General features: G+C 35.0%; 2 protein-coding genes across 10 annotated transcripts in view; one reads left to right on the forward strand and one right to left on the reverse strand.

Moving 5' to 3' along the window:
• ERAP1 (endoplasmic reticulum aminopeptidase 1) overlaps positions 1–10,325 on the forward strand; it is a 44,239-nt gene extending 33,914 nt beyond the window's left edge. The window contains exons 17-20 of the mRNA XM_058168011.1: positions 580–720; positions 828–909; positions 5,468–5,653; positions 10,228–10,325. Of these exons, the coding sequence (XP_058023994.1) occupies positions 580–720; positions 828–909; positions 5,468–5,617 (373 nt within the window). The 3' untranslated portion in view covers positions 5,618–5,653; positions 10,228–10,325. The remainder of the gene's footprint in view (positions 1–579; positions 721–827; positions 910–5,467; positions 5,654–10,227) is intronic.
• CAST (calpastatin) overlaps positions 7,819–17,762 on the reverse strand; it is a 74,928-nt gene continuing 64,984 nt past the window's right edge. For 7 of the 9 annotated variants that reach the window (XM_058168017.1, XM_058168012.1, XM_058168016.1 and 4 more), the window contains 8 exons: positions 17,013–17,117; positions 16,394–16,495; positions 15,399–15,491; positions 14,615–14,668; positions 13,751–13,843; positions 11,269–11,340; positions 10,195–10,255; positions 7,819–9,146 (listed from right to left, as the gene is read on the reverse strand). In XM_058168017.1, coding sequence (XP_058024000.1) covers positions 10,205–10,255; positions 11,269–11,340; positions 13,751–13,843; positions 14,615–14,668; positions 15,399–15,491; positions 16,394–16,495; positions 17,013–17,117 — 570 coding nt within the window. In that variant the 3' untranslated portion in view covers positions 7,819–9,146; positions 10,195–10,204. Of the gene's footprint in view, positions 9,147–9,173; positions 9,978–10,194; positions 10,256–11,268; positions 11,341–13,750; positions 13,844–14,614; positions 14,669–15,398; positions 15,492–16,393; positions 16,496–17,012; positions 17,118–17,762 lie in introns of those variants that run through there. The other 2 variants (XM_058168013.1, XM_058168015.1) reach the window with 2 other exon arrangements.

Genomic DNA, 17,762 nt, shown 5'->3' on the forward strand with positions numbered 1-17,762 from the left:
GCTTTTCCTCCATTTCAACAAAAAATAATATATTCTATCTCATTCTATTCCTGGTCCTTTTAAAATCTATACTAAATATTTTAATTGCACATATTAAAACTATTGAAAACTAAATTCCTCTGCAGTCAATTGTTTTTCCTATTTTCCTGTATATGTTAATCCACATTCACAATCAGCTTTTTCAAAACATCAACTTACTTTATGTTGTACATATATTCTACTTTAAATATATTAAAAGACAAAAGAAGCTTCCAAATAAATGATTGCTTTAACTGATATATTTGCATGTAGGCCACTTAGAACCATGGTATATCAAATATTGATGATAAATCAAATATTGTTTTGTGAAACAATATTGCCAAGATGGGGCTAGACAAGAAAATCAGAACATCATTACTTTGGGGAAGTACTAGCCATGCACTCATTGAGTGAATCAATGAGAGAACAAATTAAAAAGCTGCATTATTTTTGTACTCCTTGCTCAATTTAATAAGGAAAATAATTTTCTTAACAAATTTCTGCACATATTTCATGTAGCCATGCTTCACTGAAAAACTTGTTTGATCGTGTTCTTTTTAGGCTAATGGATCAAGCATTGCAAGGTGACATAATAAAGACTCAGGAACTTCCTTGGATAGTTGTAAGTGTTGGACGGAATCCTTATGGATATCAATTAGCTTGGAAGTTTTTAAAACAAAACTGGCAGAAACTTGTAAAAAAGTACGTATGACCTTCATGTTCTTGCAATTTATTTTTGTTTTGAGGAAGCCTACAAAACTGTTTACTCTGTTGATGTTTGCTGTTGGTTTTGTTTGTTTTTCTTGTAGATTTGACCTTGGCTCACACTCACTTGCACACATGATTACTGGCATAACAAATCAGTATTCCACAAAGGAACAGCTTGCTGAGGTAAATATATCTTTGACAGTCTATATAAGTAAATGTGACACAATAATTTTATCTTAAATCAATGCAAACCATTTTTATATAGAGAGAATCAAATTGGGAAGAATATATAATAATTAGTTTTGTGTCTGTGTATATAAAGATACATATGGTTGTGCTTTCAAACTAGTTTTGACTTATAGCAACTATATAGACAAGTTCATGCATTCTTTTGCAACATTTTTTTTTTTTTATAAAAAGTTTTATTTTTACAATCATATCAAATAATTCATCCAATGTACAGTTATATACAATTAGTCGGGCTTGCCCAGTCACCACCACCCTTTTTAACACTCTTCCCTCTTCTACCTTCTTTTACTTTCCAAACCTTCCTCTCCTTCTCTTATCTACATCCGCTCCTCCCTCCACCCTACACCTTCCTTCTCCCTCTAACTATCCCTCTTCCTTCCTCTTCTCCTCTTTCCTACCTCCTACTCTCTCTTTTCTCCCTCCTCACCGTTCTAAAATGGTAACTATGCAGACCCGACCCTACATTAATTATATTTCTTCAATAATCCCTGTACATTAACCATCACTCCATCTCTACCAAACCCCCAATTCCCTCCCCTTACCCCCCACCACCACCCCGACTTCCCAGAACAAAATGCAGGGTATCAAAACTAACAATCATAATCCAAAATAATTCCTAAATTATAATCTCTAGTCACACCACACTTAGTCACACTCTCAATTCCCCTCTCCTTCAAAAGTATATCTAATACAAAATATTTCCTAAATTTACTCATATGCTATTCGATATTTTTTTATCTGATACTTATTTTAAATATAATCAATCCACATTTTCCATTCTAAAATATATTTTTCTAGTGTATAGTCTTTCAAATAAGCGGAGATTTTTGTCATCTCTGCCAGATTTGATACTTTGAGTGTCCATTCTTCGATTGTAGGTAATTCTTCTTTCTTCCAATACTGAGCAATCAAAAGTCTTGCGACTGTTATTAAGTTCAAAATCAATTTAGTCTCTATAGCTGTATAGTCCATAATTATTCTAGTAGAAAGAACTGTGGAGTAAACTTAATCTTCTTTTTCAAAATATTCTGCATGATCCACCATACTTTAATCCAAAATGCTTTAACTTTTTTACAAGTCCACCATATATGGTAATAAGTAGCATCTTCACAATCGCATCTCCAACATTTAGCAAGATCTAATATGTTGCCAATTGTTGTTGTACCTTCATCTCTTGTTCCTTGCGTTTAGCAGCAGCTCTTGTCAGCCTTTGTTCTTTTGAATCTAAACCCGTCGTAGGTATTTCCAACACTTGTAATAAATCTTCTTCAATCACAATCTGTTCTTGTACCTGCTTCACTTCTCTTTCCTTCACTTCAGCCTCCCTTCTTCTAGCTTCCAATGGGGGAAGACTTCCAGCTTTTAATACCTCAACATAAAATTCTCTCGCTTTTCCAACTGTATTGAAACGATGTACTTTCCCTGCATAATATACTATTATACCAGTTGGAATATCCCATCTATATTCAATCTGATGTTTTTTAAGTTCATTCACCAGGAAGGCAAATTCCTTCCTAGCCCTTAACATTTTTGGTGGAATTTCCTTTAATATCAAAATATCTTGACCAGCAATCTGAATCTTCTCCCCCTTATATGAAGCTTGCAAAATCTGATTTCTCACTGTTCTGTTTGTAAAATAAATAACAACATCCCTTGGCAACTTTTTTGCCTTGCTATCCAAGAATTCACGATATATTTTATCAATTTGATAAGCCACATCTGCTGGACGAGCTGCTAATATCTCAGCAAATACTTCAGAAAAATTTCCTTAAATTCTCTTCCTTATTTTCTTTCAAACCTCGAATTCTAAGAGCAAATTCCATATTTCTATATTGTATCAAAACTATTTCATCCTCTGTTTTTTCCATTTTACTTTGAAATTCATCCATTTTATTTTCTAATTTTAAATTATGTTGCTTAATTTCTTCAACCTCCTCTTCCAATAAAATCACATTCGTTGCCAAACTTCATACTGCCATTACAAATCCTTCTTTAACTTCTTTATTTCCCACTTGAATTTCTGATATCTGCTCTTTCATTTCAGACATCTCATCAGTTATTACTTTAATTTTTTCTTCTATAAAGCCTTTTAAGTTCTCTTGTAACGCCTCTAAATTCAATGTTCTAGTCTCTGCTGTATGAGCTGGAGAGGCACCAGCTGATAAAGTTCCAGAGCTCTTTGTTACAGTAGACTTTAATTGTTTGGCTGCCATCTTCTATAAAATTATTTATTTATTTATTTCCAACTTAATATTCACTTTAAATCTTCTTAACCTCTAAGAAACACAGTCTTTTAAAGCAGTATTTAAAAATCTCCCCTAGATTCTATCAGCAGGCAGCAAAGAGTTAAAGAGTAAAAGCAGCAAGTAACATGCAAATTACCAACTGCAAACGCTGAAAGTATCGCTTTCGCTTTCCACTCGTTAACTTGTTAACAATTTGCCTCCATTTTTTTACTGTTTTCAAGCTTGTTACAAAGTATCGGGGAATCGGCTTGGCTACTTGCATAAAGTTCTCCCACTTTCGTTCTGTCCGGTATAATCCTTTATTGTCCAAAATAAATCTCGGCGTTTGGTCGTGGTGATTGGTTCCGCCAAAGCAGAAGAATCCTCGGATCTGGAGCACTTCGGGTTACTGGAGGGAACTTAACCCTTCAAACCCCTTTTTTCTCAGGGGCTTTAGGGAAATTCAACCTCTGCCCTCAGCTCACCACCTTCTCCTTCTCCCGAAGAGGGGGTTTTCCGAACCGCTGGACAGCAGATTTAAGCTGTCCTAGCGATTCCACATAATCCAGAGGTTGGTGATCGTAAAGATCACCGCTATCACCTACGGTGCCAAACCGGAAGTCCTTTTGCAACATTTTTAAGGGATTTTCCATTGTCTTCTCCTAGGGCTGAAAGAGTAACTGGCTCAAAGTCACCCAGCTGGCTGCCATGTTTAAGAACTTTAATTTCTGCTTCACTGCTTTTAATCATTACACTAAACTGATTCTAATACACACACACACACACACACACACACACACACACACGAGATTTCCAAATAATTGACTCACGCTAGCTTACAACAAAACACAGCATCATTATAACATCAGCAGGTCAAAATCACTTCAAGAAATAAAGCACGATACTATTCAATTAATTAATACAGTAACAAAATCCAGTTTCATACTTCCAAAGGCCCTCTGGAAGAGTAGAGTTTCATTACCTTCTAGGAGTTCATAACTAAGCATATGGGGGTTGATGGAAAAACAGCATTTTTTAGTTTCCCAAGTCACCTCCCCTCATGAAAATTGGGCCTATAAGCAGTTTCTCATGGTACATGGTTAATTGTATTTGGAAAAGGGAGCCTTGAAGTTCACCAGCTGCTAAGCCATGTGGGGCTTTATAAGTAAAACTAGAACCTTCAATTGTACCTGGAAACAAATTAGTTACCAATTTAGGTGTAGGAGACGGAAAGGCAGAACTAGGGAAGGGATGAAAAAAGGGGTCAGCCTAAATAGCCACAAACAAACCAAGTCCAATCCCCCCCCCAACCCGGTTATCTTGACCCTTATCTAACTGTAATCAGGCATTGATCATTAGTTGAGAAGATTCGTGTGTGTAGGCTTTTAACAATAACAGTTAAATTGAACCTTCACATGTGGACCTGTTTTTTGTGTCTGACAGTAGGCCTTGCAAAATTTGCCTGACATGACATCTGGCACTACAAAATGTTAAAACCTTTAAAATTCAATGAACTAGTCTTTATTTTCTGTGTGGTACAAATATCCTGATTATGTTCCAAATGACTGATCTGAATAAGAAAAGAAGCATCCTTGAAATGAGCACACAGCACATTCTCAATGTGCACATGGTCCTTGCGAGCATTGAGCATCGTACTTGCAATTTGAGTGCTTGAATGGAGATGGAGGAGGACTGTGTTCAGCACTGTGTTCCCTCCTCTCATTGACTTTTTAAATCTGTTATACTTAGTTATTGCAGAAATAGTTTATAATTTGACAGCGTGCATTAACTATTCAAGTCTAGTTTTGAAATGGTACATTGTCAAAACCTACGGTAATACACCCAATTTGTTACATTTTGTTTGTATGTCTTCCTACATTTTACATTTGGAAATTGAGTGGGGCTTGAGAATGAATACTTCTGAGATAGCTGCTGCCTCTGTGAGAAAGGAGGGGGAAAATGCAACTATTCATGACCATCCAGAGAATGGAGGCATGTGCGAATGATCCATATCTCTTAAGAGAGTGTCTCATTACTAATCAGGCTCCTCCTCCTCTTGTTAACTGAAATATATTTTTTACTTTCAACTCCTTTCTGGTTGAAGGCACAGTGAGAAAGGAGAGCTAAGCATGACGGAATAGTTTTGAATGCCATCCCATTGCATACGGTATTCAAATAAGTCTATTTGAGAAAACTAGTTTTCTGTTGCTACCTTGGTAGGAATCCTGCAATAATCAGTTGTATTTCTCTGTGTATTTCTTTAATAGGTAAAAAACTATTTCAATTCAATGGACAAAAAAACTTCAGAGCTCCGTGCTGTTCAACAAGCAATAGAAACAATTGAGGAAAATATCCAGTGGATGGATAAGAACCTTGAAAAAATCAAGACATGGTTACAGATTAATAGCAAAGTGTGAAATTGTATGTGAACTATTGACTCAGAATTGACAGAAGTAAGTTCTCAAAACTATACATACCATCTATAAATGGATAGAAATCTGCAATAAGATTGTTTCTTAATATATTTAAAATTATTCCTCTTGGATTAAGTTGGGGTTTGTGGAAACAAATTAAAGGCAAGAAAAAAGTATTGCAAACCTACATGTGTATGATAAGTACAGTTTCTTACCACTATAACTGCAATGTCCTACAAGTATTTTTATAGCAATCACTTTAGTAGACAGCTTCCAACAGGCTTGTAGAGGTAGTCCTCAATTATGACCACAATTCACACCAAAATTTCTGTTGCTGAGACAAATGTTAAGTGAATTTTGCCCTGTTTTATGAACTTTCCTGCCACAGTTGTTAAGTGAATCATTGCAGTTTAGTAACATGATTGTTAATTTAATCTGGCTTTCCCATTTACTTTGCTTCTCAGAAGGTCGCAAAAGATGTTTACATAACCCTGGGATACTGCAACTGTCATAAATATGAGTATGCCAAGCAATCCAAATTTTAATCATGTGACCAGGGGGATACTGCAATGGTTATAAGTGTGAAAAATGGTCCTAAGTCACTTTTTCAGTTCTACCTGTAATGGCCATTATTTTAAAGTAAGCAATACTTTAAAATAACTCTACAGACCCCAGAATTAAATAGTAACTGAATTTTAAAATGAGCATAAGAGAATTATTTTTCTACTCAGGGCAATGATAAACCATAAAAATTAAGACAGTGTATAAGTGAAGGGTAACTGTTTTTTTCTCCTGAATAGCCTGGGGATCTTGTATTTCCTTGCTCATGCCTATAACACCACACCACCCACAGCTTTCCTTTGTGCACCCTCACTCACCTGGTAGCAGCCACGCTATGCCAATGCGGCTGCCTACACATCTTCCTCCCAGAATTGAACAACTTGCCTCAGCCAACTCGCTAGAGAACAAATCACCATGGCCAGCTTGCCATGGGACAGTTCACTGCAGGACAATTCAACAACTCAGTGTAATTATTTAAAATAACTATACAAATATTTTTAATTTTGTTAAAATTCATTTCATTGTATCCCTTCTTTGGCATCCTTTCTTTCATGATTCTAGTCCACTATTACTTTGATATTAAGTGTAACTCTTGTCCCATGGTGAGTTGTCCTGCAGCAAGTAGGCCATGGCGAGTTGTCATAGACTTTCTTCCCTCACCCAGCAACAGCTGGTCCCATCATGCTTACACCACACTAGGCCAGCCCTTACCCACTTGCCAACCTGCTTGAGAACTGCCTGGGACTTGCAACTTCCTGCCAGCTTCTCCATTGACTTTGCTTATTGGAAGTCAGCAGGAAGTTGTGAGATAGTCCTCAACGATACCAATGGGACTGCCGCCACTAAGCAATGTGGTCATGACACATCCTTTGCAACCATATTGCATAGTGATGAAAATTCTAGTCACAATTACTATTGTTGAGCGAGGATTTTCTCCATGAAGATGCTTGTGTAGTTCTTTCTTTGATGGCAACTGGCAAAAAAATTATCACTTTTAACAAGCTTAATTATTTACTTAATTAGGTGTATTGGTGCATGCTGTTACACTTTATTTTTAGAATAATAATATAAAAGTAATATAGAAGGAGGTATCTGTAACACAAGAATGTTGTTTTTTCATTAATGTTCTTGTTTCACCCTCATTAATTTGTCTACTTATCCAAAAGTCATACATTTGTGTTGTGGTGAAAGGCTTTTATTAAACATTTTGATGGATTTCACAACAACCCTGTTGCAATAAACTACAGTATTCCCGATTTCTGGCAGTAAAGTTGAAAAGTGTATTTCTGGCTTGGAATGTATCATTTCCAAAGACCCCTCTGCATTGTTAAAATATGCTGAAATATTAGTATTCTTGGTGAAACAAAATGGCAGAGTATTACCCTCCAAAATAAGTTGCACTGTTTTAAATTTGATCATTTATAGTTGAGTAGCATCGATTTTCAATAATTAAGACACAATTCCTAGTGGCAAAGTATGTGAAAAATTCATAATCCACAGCAGTACCTAAAAGCAAGGTTGGACACGTCTGTGAAATGTGTATACCTAACGTTTAGGTAATAGGAATTGATACGATATAACAAAGAATATTTAAGGTATTTTTCATAGCATTCAGATTGCAACAGAATACAAAATAACAAATATAAAGTAATACATAAAATGTTTATTAGTGTGCCACAGTCAAGAACAGTTTGGTATTGACATTACATGTAATTAAGGACAGTCTCATTGTCTTCAGTATGAAAGATGTAATCCACAAGGAAATCTTTTATTGAATCCATTTGAAAAAAGTAAACATTGTGATAGAAAACACCATGCTCTTTCTTTTAATCCCCATGCAGGTGAAAAGGAATCACACAGCTAAGATTCCTGGAGCAACTAATGTTGGTTTAGTTTATAGAGTCAGCTGCCTAAGAACAGGTGTGATAATTTTAACATGCAAGTAGGTAGAGAGATTTCAAAGCACATCTGAATCTGGAACTATATCCATATCTCACATACCCTGCATGGAATACTTAAAGAAAGGAAAGCACCGAAATCTGATTAAGAATTATTCTGAAATCAGCTGTGCTGTATATCTATACACTAGGACAGTGTTTCTTGAACTTGACAACTTTAAGATGTGTGGCTGGCTGGGAAATTAAAGGAACTGAAAGGCACACATTTCAAAAGTTACTAAGTTTGAAAAACACTACACTAGGATAAGGATTCTTTGCATGTTCTCAATTCCATGGATAGGTACTATGCCATCCTATTTATTCAGCTCTTGTGTTACATATTGCTCAGAGTAAAGCAGATAGTATAGAACAGTTTTGGGAGAGAGGGTTGATGGGAAAAGTACCAGTTACTTTTCTCTATAAGTTTGGATGTAGTACTATATCCTTCCCAGGAAGCCAATGACAGATGTAGCACAAATGCTTTGTATACAATGCAAGTTTTAGAGGATGGTACTGTTCATTATTTGATAAGAAGCCAAGGCTGCAACGTAGAAGCTTCTATTCTGCTCCAATTTTGAAAACTTTGCAACTATTTACTCATTTTCCCCTAAGTATTCTCCAGCCAAAGTACTCATAGGCAATTGGCCTAAGTAAGAAGGCAACCAAATTCATGTTTAAAGCATTCCTTTTTATAACAAACTAGCATAGATTCACTGAGATTTACAGGCACTGTGGGTAGATTATGTGCAAAATTTTGCATATTTCACTCCTATTAAATCCATAAGAAATATCTTTCTTACAAATATAAAGCATTCTTTTCTTCTCAAAACTTAAGAAAATGACAATAATACAGACAATAAAGTAAGTGTCTAGAAAATGTGAGTTCATCCTTGAAAATAGCAAAATAAATGCTTTGCATGCCAACATAGCCCAATACCACAAAATGTCCAAGATGCTATCTTTTTGCAAAACTGCTTTTGTTCAAATGCAGCTGTCCATCAAAATAAAGAATTTTCACACTGGTGATAAACATTCTGAAAAGATAAAAAATATATTCTATTCTTAAAAAGAAGTGTGTCATAACATTCAACAGCTGAGGCAGGAATTTTAAAACAAAAAACTAAAATATCCAGATTATCAGGATAAACAGGGTTGATTTAAACTTAAACTAACCAATAATATAGAATGTATAGAGCTGTTCATCTCAACTTTGTGACTTGATACAAAAACAAAAAAAACGGGATATAAGAACAAACATTGCAATCTATGATGTTTCATATAAATAGAATCCTCTTACTGAACATAATTTCCTTGTTTAATCAAATTTGCTTTGCTCCCAAGAATAAAAACTAGTATTTCAGTAAAAGGGTTAGCAGATTTTTATATATATATATATATATCTCAAAGGATTTTTTTTTATCAGGGAGCCAGATGGGACTTAAGCAAAGGCTGGATGGTGACAGTGGGCACAATCATATTCTCATTCTTCCCAAGTGGCCGAGAAATAAGTCTTTCTGTTAGTTCTGAACTTATCTTTTGCAGTGTGCTTCAAAATTAACCAGAGAGGTCTGTAGAAAAAAAATAGCTCAGGTACAGCCAATAAAAGTCACAGGGAGAATATGGTTTTTAAAATGATTTATTCCAACTTCAAGGATTATGACAGTGATCTATTATCACTAGAGAGAGCAAGTTTATTTCTTTTATGAATGATCTGACTTTACTTATTTGTAAGAAACAAGGGGAAAAAACACGCCTCTGTATTTTGGTGCTGATATTTTCAGGAGAGGCCTCCAGGGACTGCAAAAAGGGGCTGATGCATTGTGTAGGTTATCCATCTGTTACTTCAAGTGTACAGCAATGGATCCCTAATGGGAAAGATGTAAGAGGACATCTTACAAAGAAGATTCCATGTCAGGAAAGACTCTTTAGGACATCAGAAGCTGTGCTATGAGTCAAACTAATATCTGAAATAGTGAAAAACCTATCCTGATATCAGGGTTTATAACTGCAGATTTTCTAAATGTTAATTCATTCTGAATCACATGCATATTATATATGATAGGTAATTTAGGACTGCCTTACCTGATGACATTTAACTCTTTTTTTGTTTTTCAGATTTTGCAGTGGAAGATTGTTCCTTTGCCTTAAAAGAGAGAAAAAAGAATCATGACATTAGTTATTGCATCCATGTAGTAAACACTGAATTAACATATTCTGTTATGAGTTATGTCTTGGGGGGCTGGTTTTGGCTTAGCATGTTCAGTGAAGTCCTGTCAATAGGACAAGGTTAATCAAACCATAGTAACATATGATGTGTTAGCCAGGTCATTAAAAAAAAAGGTAAATAAAGACTTGGGAGTGGGTGAGTGAGTTTGAAATACATAAAATTATAAAAAAACAGACTGGGGTAAAAAGCTTTTCACACCTTAAAACCATCTCTCTTAAAGTTAATTGTTACTTTCATGTATCTAGAGATTCAACATTTGATCAGAGCTGTAGCACCCAATGGTAAATGTTTCGGGTTTTTGCCACATATGTTATCCTTGATTTAATCACCATTGGGATGAAATTTCTATTGCTAAGTGATATGGTCATAAAGCATAACACATGACCACATCACTTAGTGACTAGCAATTCCAATGGTTGTTAGCTAAGGCGACACTCCAATCTAAGTCACTCCAGACTTGATCCCTCCCAGCCCCAATACAAGCATCTAAAACAGCAAAAAGGTTATCATTTACATGTTTAAGGTAAAAGCTGTTATTAAATATGTCTATGAATTTAAGCAAATTATATATGCAGGTTCCATAAAATCTCCAGAGGATCTGCATGAAATTTAGAAATAATGTTCTCATAAGTACATAAGTTTCAGGCCAGGATATAGTTTCAACTGATTATAGTCACTCTTCTTTGTATCTCCAGAGTTTCACATTGCTCAACCTGAGTACAACAACAGGTTCATGATTTCTGTTCTAGTAATAGGGGATAGTAATGAAATGAGAATTAAAAAATCAGGCTTCCTGACTAACAATAGAGGATAAGAGAATAAGCTTAAACATTGCACATAAGATGCTTCAGAAATTCTCCAGCTCATACAAGAGACAAAAGTGGAACAAATCACACTAGGTAGAATTGTTATGATAAACAATCTCTTACCTTCCTGGGTGTTTTGGATTTCTTTTCCTCCTTCCTAGGTTTAGATGAGGCAGCACCTTTTGATTTCTCCTCCTATGCCCAACAGAGAAAAATGCTTGTTCATTTTTTAAGAAATAACATCTTTTCAAAGTATAGTTACATGAGATACATACAGGTGGTCCTTGACTTATGACCACAATTGGGCCAGAAATGATCCTGAAACAAATCACATTTATGTGAATCCAGCTTCCTTAAATTAACATTTCTTGTTAAAAGCCAGTTGGGAAGGTCACTAATCATGATTAGGTAACCACAGGATGCTGCTACCAGTCATAAATGTAATCTGGTTTGGCAAATGCCTGAATTTTAATCACATGATTATGGTGGCAATGCAGTGGTCCTAACTTTGAAGACAGGTCAACAATTATTTTTCCCTATTTCAACCATCATTAAATGGATCATAGTTAAGTCAAGCATTACCTATACAGAAAAATTGAAATTCATATGATGGAGGTCTGACCCAAGAGTTCAGAATAACTGAAAGGAGAAGCTAAAGCTAGTTGTTAAAGGTAAAACATTGTATAGTATAGTTCCATAATATAAGTTTAAGAGGCATTTTTATATAATGCAGCTGCTGAGACTTTAGTTAAGGGAACACTTGACTGCAGGGAATTAGATCTCCTGCCAAGCATCCCCTTTTCTGGTTCTGCTTTCTCTCTCCTATGGAACGTAGGTTTTCTAAAGCTTAATGTTTAAATATGCAGGTTCATGCATATTTTTTATTTATGGTATAAAAATAAAGTATTGCATTTTATTGAGGGCATATAAACATGTGCATGGGAAAACTGTACCCTATTTGTATTTGTCCTAGAGAGGCAAACAAACAAAAAGAAGCCTATACTTGGCACAACTTTATTGTGAGAAAAGCTTTATTAGCTTTTATTTATTAGAGACATTCAAAACTACTTTTATTTTTGACAAGTGAAGACTTTCTTTGGATAATTTAGGCAGCTTTTGCACTGGAGACATTCTTGAGAACGAATAAAACTCAGATTTACAACTAAGAACTAAAAGCAGGAATAGGCATGTAATACTTCTTCCCTGATTCCGTTTGACTCTTAAGAAACCTGAAGCATTTAAAACAACCAACTCTTTGCTCCATTATTTGAGTTAATTGATGCATGTTCCTGCAAAGACTAGAACTAAAATGCCACTCTTAAACTGCATTTGTTTAACAGGTTTATTCTTAGCTTTAGAAGCCAATGTGTGATTAACCTCAGCTATATTTTTATATTTGGTAGAATATTTAATTACCTATAAATCAGGTTACCTAAAAATTAAACCAAACCTACCAAAGGAAGGAGTTTTGATAAAGATATATGCAAATAATTGTGAGTAGGTAAACTATGAATTCTGACTTTTTAAAGAATATTTAAATGAATCTAGTCCTCAAATTCTCATGGAAATAGGAGAGGAAATAAAATTATGCTAACAGGCAGATGGCGCTCTAATATAAAGCATAGTATAAATGGGGTGTTTTAGTTATTTAGAGGAGTGTATTAAACTGAGAAAACATCTATTTATAAACTATTTTTCTATTAAACGTTGTTCATTGGATAACTGCAAGAGAGACAGAAAACATGAATAAATAAATGAATAAAATGAATAAAAAAATTCATTCCACACAGTATCCATGATAAAAAGCCAGAACTAACCATATTTATTACAATCAATCAAATGACACAGAAGAGAATAAGCTTTCAAGTTTCAAAAACTCTTACAGTGTGTTTTGCTATATGATTAAGAACACAAATAAGTTTTCAAATTATTTTCCAATGTATTTTTCTCCTTTTTCCTGATCTATTTCCTTATTGAAGAATTCTTGAAACTCAAACTTGGACATAATGACGGCCTAATAAAGATTATTGAACCAAAGATGTTGAATTTCTTCTGACTCATCAGTATGGATTTTCATGCATAATAGAAAAAAGATCCATTATACATATTAGGCAATACGGTATACTGGTGAAGGTGCAGGCCTAGAAACCAGGAGACAGAGTTCTAGGCTTTCCTTAGGCATGAAAGCTGGTTGGGTAATTGGGCCAATCCCTGTTTTTCAGCCCAACCAAACTCAAGGTGGTGTTGGAGAGAAAATAAGAGTAGAAGTACTATGTTTGCTTGCCACATTAAGGGCAAGGTAAAAATAGTAGGTAGTACAACACTGATTTGAGTCATCTTGCACTCTTCGAATGGGATCCTTTCTTAAATACGACTTACATTCAACAAGTAGAATGCAAATATTGTATAATACACTTTTTAAAAAATATATTAATTCAGAACTACATAACACATCAAACCTTGCTCAACAGATTTTACTTGCTGTTTATTAACAGAAGCAAAGCCATTTTGCAAACTACATTTTGTTACTTTTGCTCCCTTAATGTGGCAGGACGTTAAGACTGATTTAAAGGACACCTGGTCTGCTTGCCAAAAAAAGGTTTACCTTTGTTGAAGGTGGCTGTGAAACAGCAGGTTTACTACAATGGTCAAAATCCCCAGAGAGAGCATCAATGGCTGCTGAGTCACTGTCTGGCTTCTGAAATAAGAATAATTACCATTTAAAACAACTGTAAAATAAGTATTTTTCCAAGACCACCTTAAAAGACAAGCTCTAAACCAAAATCAGAAATTCAGTTATCAAACATCCATTCATGAGTTTCAAGCTTATTTAATAAAAAAAGATACAGAGCAAATGAAACAAGAACTTTCAAAATGCAGAAGTATTTTCAAGTGCCACAGGTCTTTGTTATTAAAATTAAAACCGTCCTTCTCTTTAATGCTTACCACTGTATCTTACTCCCTGAGGTTCTTCCCTGATACATGGGATTAATTGATACGAAATGGTTGACAAACAGCTGGGAACAAAAGCCCACCAAATTGCAGCAGCAACTTGTAAGTAATAAAGTACTCCAATATCACTACCAGACCTCAGCTCTATTTGGTTTCTAATTCATAATGTGTCATAAGACGCCTGCATTTTTAAAGAATTCGATCAGTTTCTTGACCTAAAGTTTCTTGAGCTAAACCACCCAGGATCACCTAGGTGAGATGGATAGTGTAGAAATTTAAATACATAAAATAAGAATTGTTGATCTTTCCAGTATTATCAGAGATAGAAACTGTCTTATTTCTCATTGGTCTTATACAAACTAATCAACCTTTTCATCTGAACAGTATTAAAGTTCATGCTACATTAATGGATTCAAATCCATCATTTTGGTCCTGGAGGCAGATTCATATTTCAATAAACTAAACCAATCTACCGACAAGCAAGCACAGCACAGAATTGAAAGTAATACTTCCTTACCGTTTGTTCTTTGGGTTTCTCACCATCTTTATCTTTTGGCTTTAAAGGCTTACCCTTTGACAAAGGTAAACATAATTAAACATCAGTTTCATTCACCAACCTATTCAAGTCTTAATCTAGTTATCTATTTTAAATAATCTAGAATGCTTATTAGATTGTTCAACTTTTCCTAATTCTGTTTGTTCAAGACTACCTTCATGTCCCTCAAAAGTAGCATTCTGCATGCTGAAACTTTAAATGTTTTATTGTATTTATGGAAAACAGTACCTCCAGCACAAAACGGAGTGATGGGTGTTCCATCACTGGAGATTTTCAAGAAAATATTTGACAATCATTTGTCCGGAATAGTATAAGGATTCCTGCCTTGGGCAGAGGGCTGGACTAGAAGACCCCCAAGTATTTTCCAGTCCTATGTTTGCATATAAAACACAGTTTCAAAAAATATAAAGGGAGTACAATGCTTTCATTTTCAATGTCAAGAAATCTGCTGTAGTTGCCCTAAAGCATCCTTCCCTAACTTTGATTCTTTTAGACAACAACTCCCATGATTCTTGATTAACAGAACCTATCCTGACTAATGCTAAAGGATGTTCAACTTCAACACATTTAGAAGACTCTAGGCTGGGCAATACTGTTATTTATGAGGTAACATACATTTAAATACTACGAGCATCCTGCATTTGTTCCTTACCAATGTTATTTGACAGTCTAGTCCTACTTCAGTACATTTATTTCTTTTTTAAAAACTTATGTTGTAAGTTTGACTTTAAAAGTATCTATTTACCTTTTCATCTGAGTCCAGAAGATGTCTATATTCAGGAGGGATTGTATCATCTCTTTCTCCAAGTTTGTCTATATGTTCCGCTTTGGCTTTTTCCTGTAAAAAGTGGGGTTTTTTTTAAATACTTTTTTTTAGAGGAGTCTAATGTATCTGAACCATGATTTATAGATATCAGTCTCATTTATATTCAGCAGTACACTTGGTAATCTTTTCAGAAGAATGAAAATGTTTAAAAACTGATATCACATAAACATTACAAAAATATCACAAAACATTGCAGGTTCAAGTATATGACATGTTTTACAATGCCATCTAAATGCAAAACAACATATATATTTTTGTAAATTCATTCAAGAAATACTAGAACATTTTAAGACATTTTAAAATATTTTTAAGGTAAGCCTCTGTGAATTTTCAGTTCTTTGGTGCAAAGTGTTTTGTAAACATTAACACAGATTATATATAAACATATATTACATTGGCATCCTTCAGTCTCAAAAGATTATGGTATAGTGCTCTGGAAAGAGATCCTAAAACAGCATCCAGTGTGACTGAAAAGGCCAATTCGAGAGTGGCAATCCCTTCCACACTGAGGGCAGATACATTCTGTCCTCTGTTTATATGTATATATCAACAAATTTATAGTTTTTAAGTAACATTTTTTTTGCACAGGTATAATTTTGCAATCCAAAGTCTCATATAAACAAAGACTACAGAGGTAAATTTTGATTTTCAGTATTTTCAGTATTTAAAAAGGCAAACAAAGGGAGCAAAAGAGTTCCCTAGCAGAAATAAGTGATAAAATGGGAAGTGAAACAAAGAGTGACTTTAGAGAGCTGACTCAGAAAACATCTCTTTTCTCAGCAAACTTCCCTGGCTCAGTCCATCTGTACTTCTGCCAACTACTTAGCTCAGGACAGCTAGTTTTCTTTGCAACTCTGAAAAACAAGTACAGTACTAATTCACAGTTTGGGGAGAAGAGTCTGTTCTTTTCTCACCTTTATTTTATCCAAAACTGGTTTGTTTTCATCTGGGTCAGGCTCTCTTTGTCCCAGTGTGTCTGCAATAAGGTCTGCAGCATCATCAAGTTCTTTCCTACCCTGACAGATTTAAGAAAAACAATAAAACCACACATAAATACACACAATCACAAACTTCTGAGATGGTAGAAATTATGTAGATTATGTAGAGCCCAGTGAAAGAGTTTTGAAAGGCTGCAGGGAAGTCTATAGTCATCATTTTATTTCTGCACCTCTGACTACAAGCAAGGGAATTCAGCTTCCAATATTTCGAAAACTTTTTTTTAAAAAAAGTTGTAAATCAAATTTAACTCAAACAATCCTTCCAATGGAACTCAAGAACAATACTAGATTGCTTCAACAAATAACAATCTGTATAAAAAAAACAAATGACTAAGTGCATATATCTTTAAATCATTTACAATTTCCTCCAAACTTCAAGATCCTGGACGTGAACTTGAATCATCAACATTCTTAAAACATCAAATGGGCTAATGAAACTGAAGTGCAATGTCAATATATCAGAATATTGATAGGTTGCTGAATGTCTGACATTTTGGCCATAAGTACAGTTATCAGGAAGTATTATTCTGCTTACTGGGATGACTGTTTCTTTTGGAACAGATGACTGCACAGCAGGAGCAGCAGCAGAAGAAATCACCTCTTCTGTAGGAACAGCAGTCTTGCTAGGACCTGTAGATTTCTACAAGGAAAGGAAAAGATTCATCAATTCATCATTTATATCCCGCCCTTCTCCGAAGACTCAGGGCGCCTTACATTGTGTTAAGCAATAGTCTTCATCCATTTGTATATTATATACAAAATCAACTTTTATTGCCCCCAACAATCTGGGTCCTCATTTTAGCTACCTTATAAAGGATGGAAGGCTGAGTCAACCTTGGGCCTGGTTGACTCAGCCTTCCATCCTTTATAAGGTAGGTAAAATGAGGACCCAGATTGTTGGGGGCAATAAAAGTTGACTTTGTATATAATATACAAATGGATGAAGACTATTGCTTAACACAATGTAAGCCGCCCTGAGTCTTCGGAGAATGGTGGGATATAAATTCAAATAAATAAAAAATACATGTAAAAGTGACGCAAAAAGAAGCTAACACAGAGAACTGTTTCTGACCTGTCCCTTGATGCCTCCTAAATGTTCTTCTAAAACTAAAGAATTTACAGAAAATGCAACAAGTTCTTCCTCCAGTAATTACTGCTGAAAGGGGAGGGAGAGATGGGATTTAAAGAGAGCATGCACTGTTGAAAGGGAGTGCCACACTCTTAGCTTCGGCTAATCAACAACTCTACAGTCCATGCTTGAAGAGGAAGAAGCAGTGCCAAGAAG

This window comes from Ahaetulla prasina, chromosome 2, assembly GCF_028640845.1.
Source record: "Ahaetulla prasina isolate Xishuangbanna chromosome 2, ASM2864084v1, whole genome shotgun sequence".
Classification (NCBI taxonomy): Eukaryota; Metazoa; Chordata; class Lepidosauria; order Squamata; family Colubridae; genus Ahaetulla; species Ahaetulla prasina.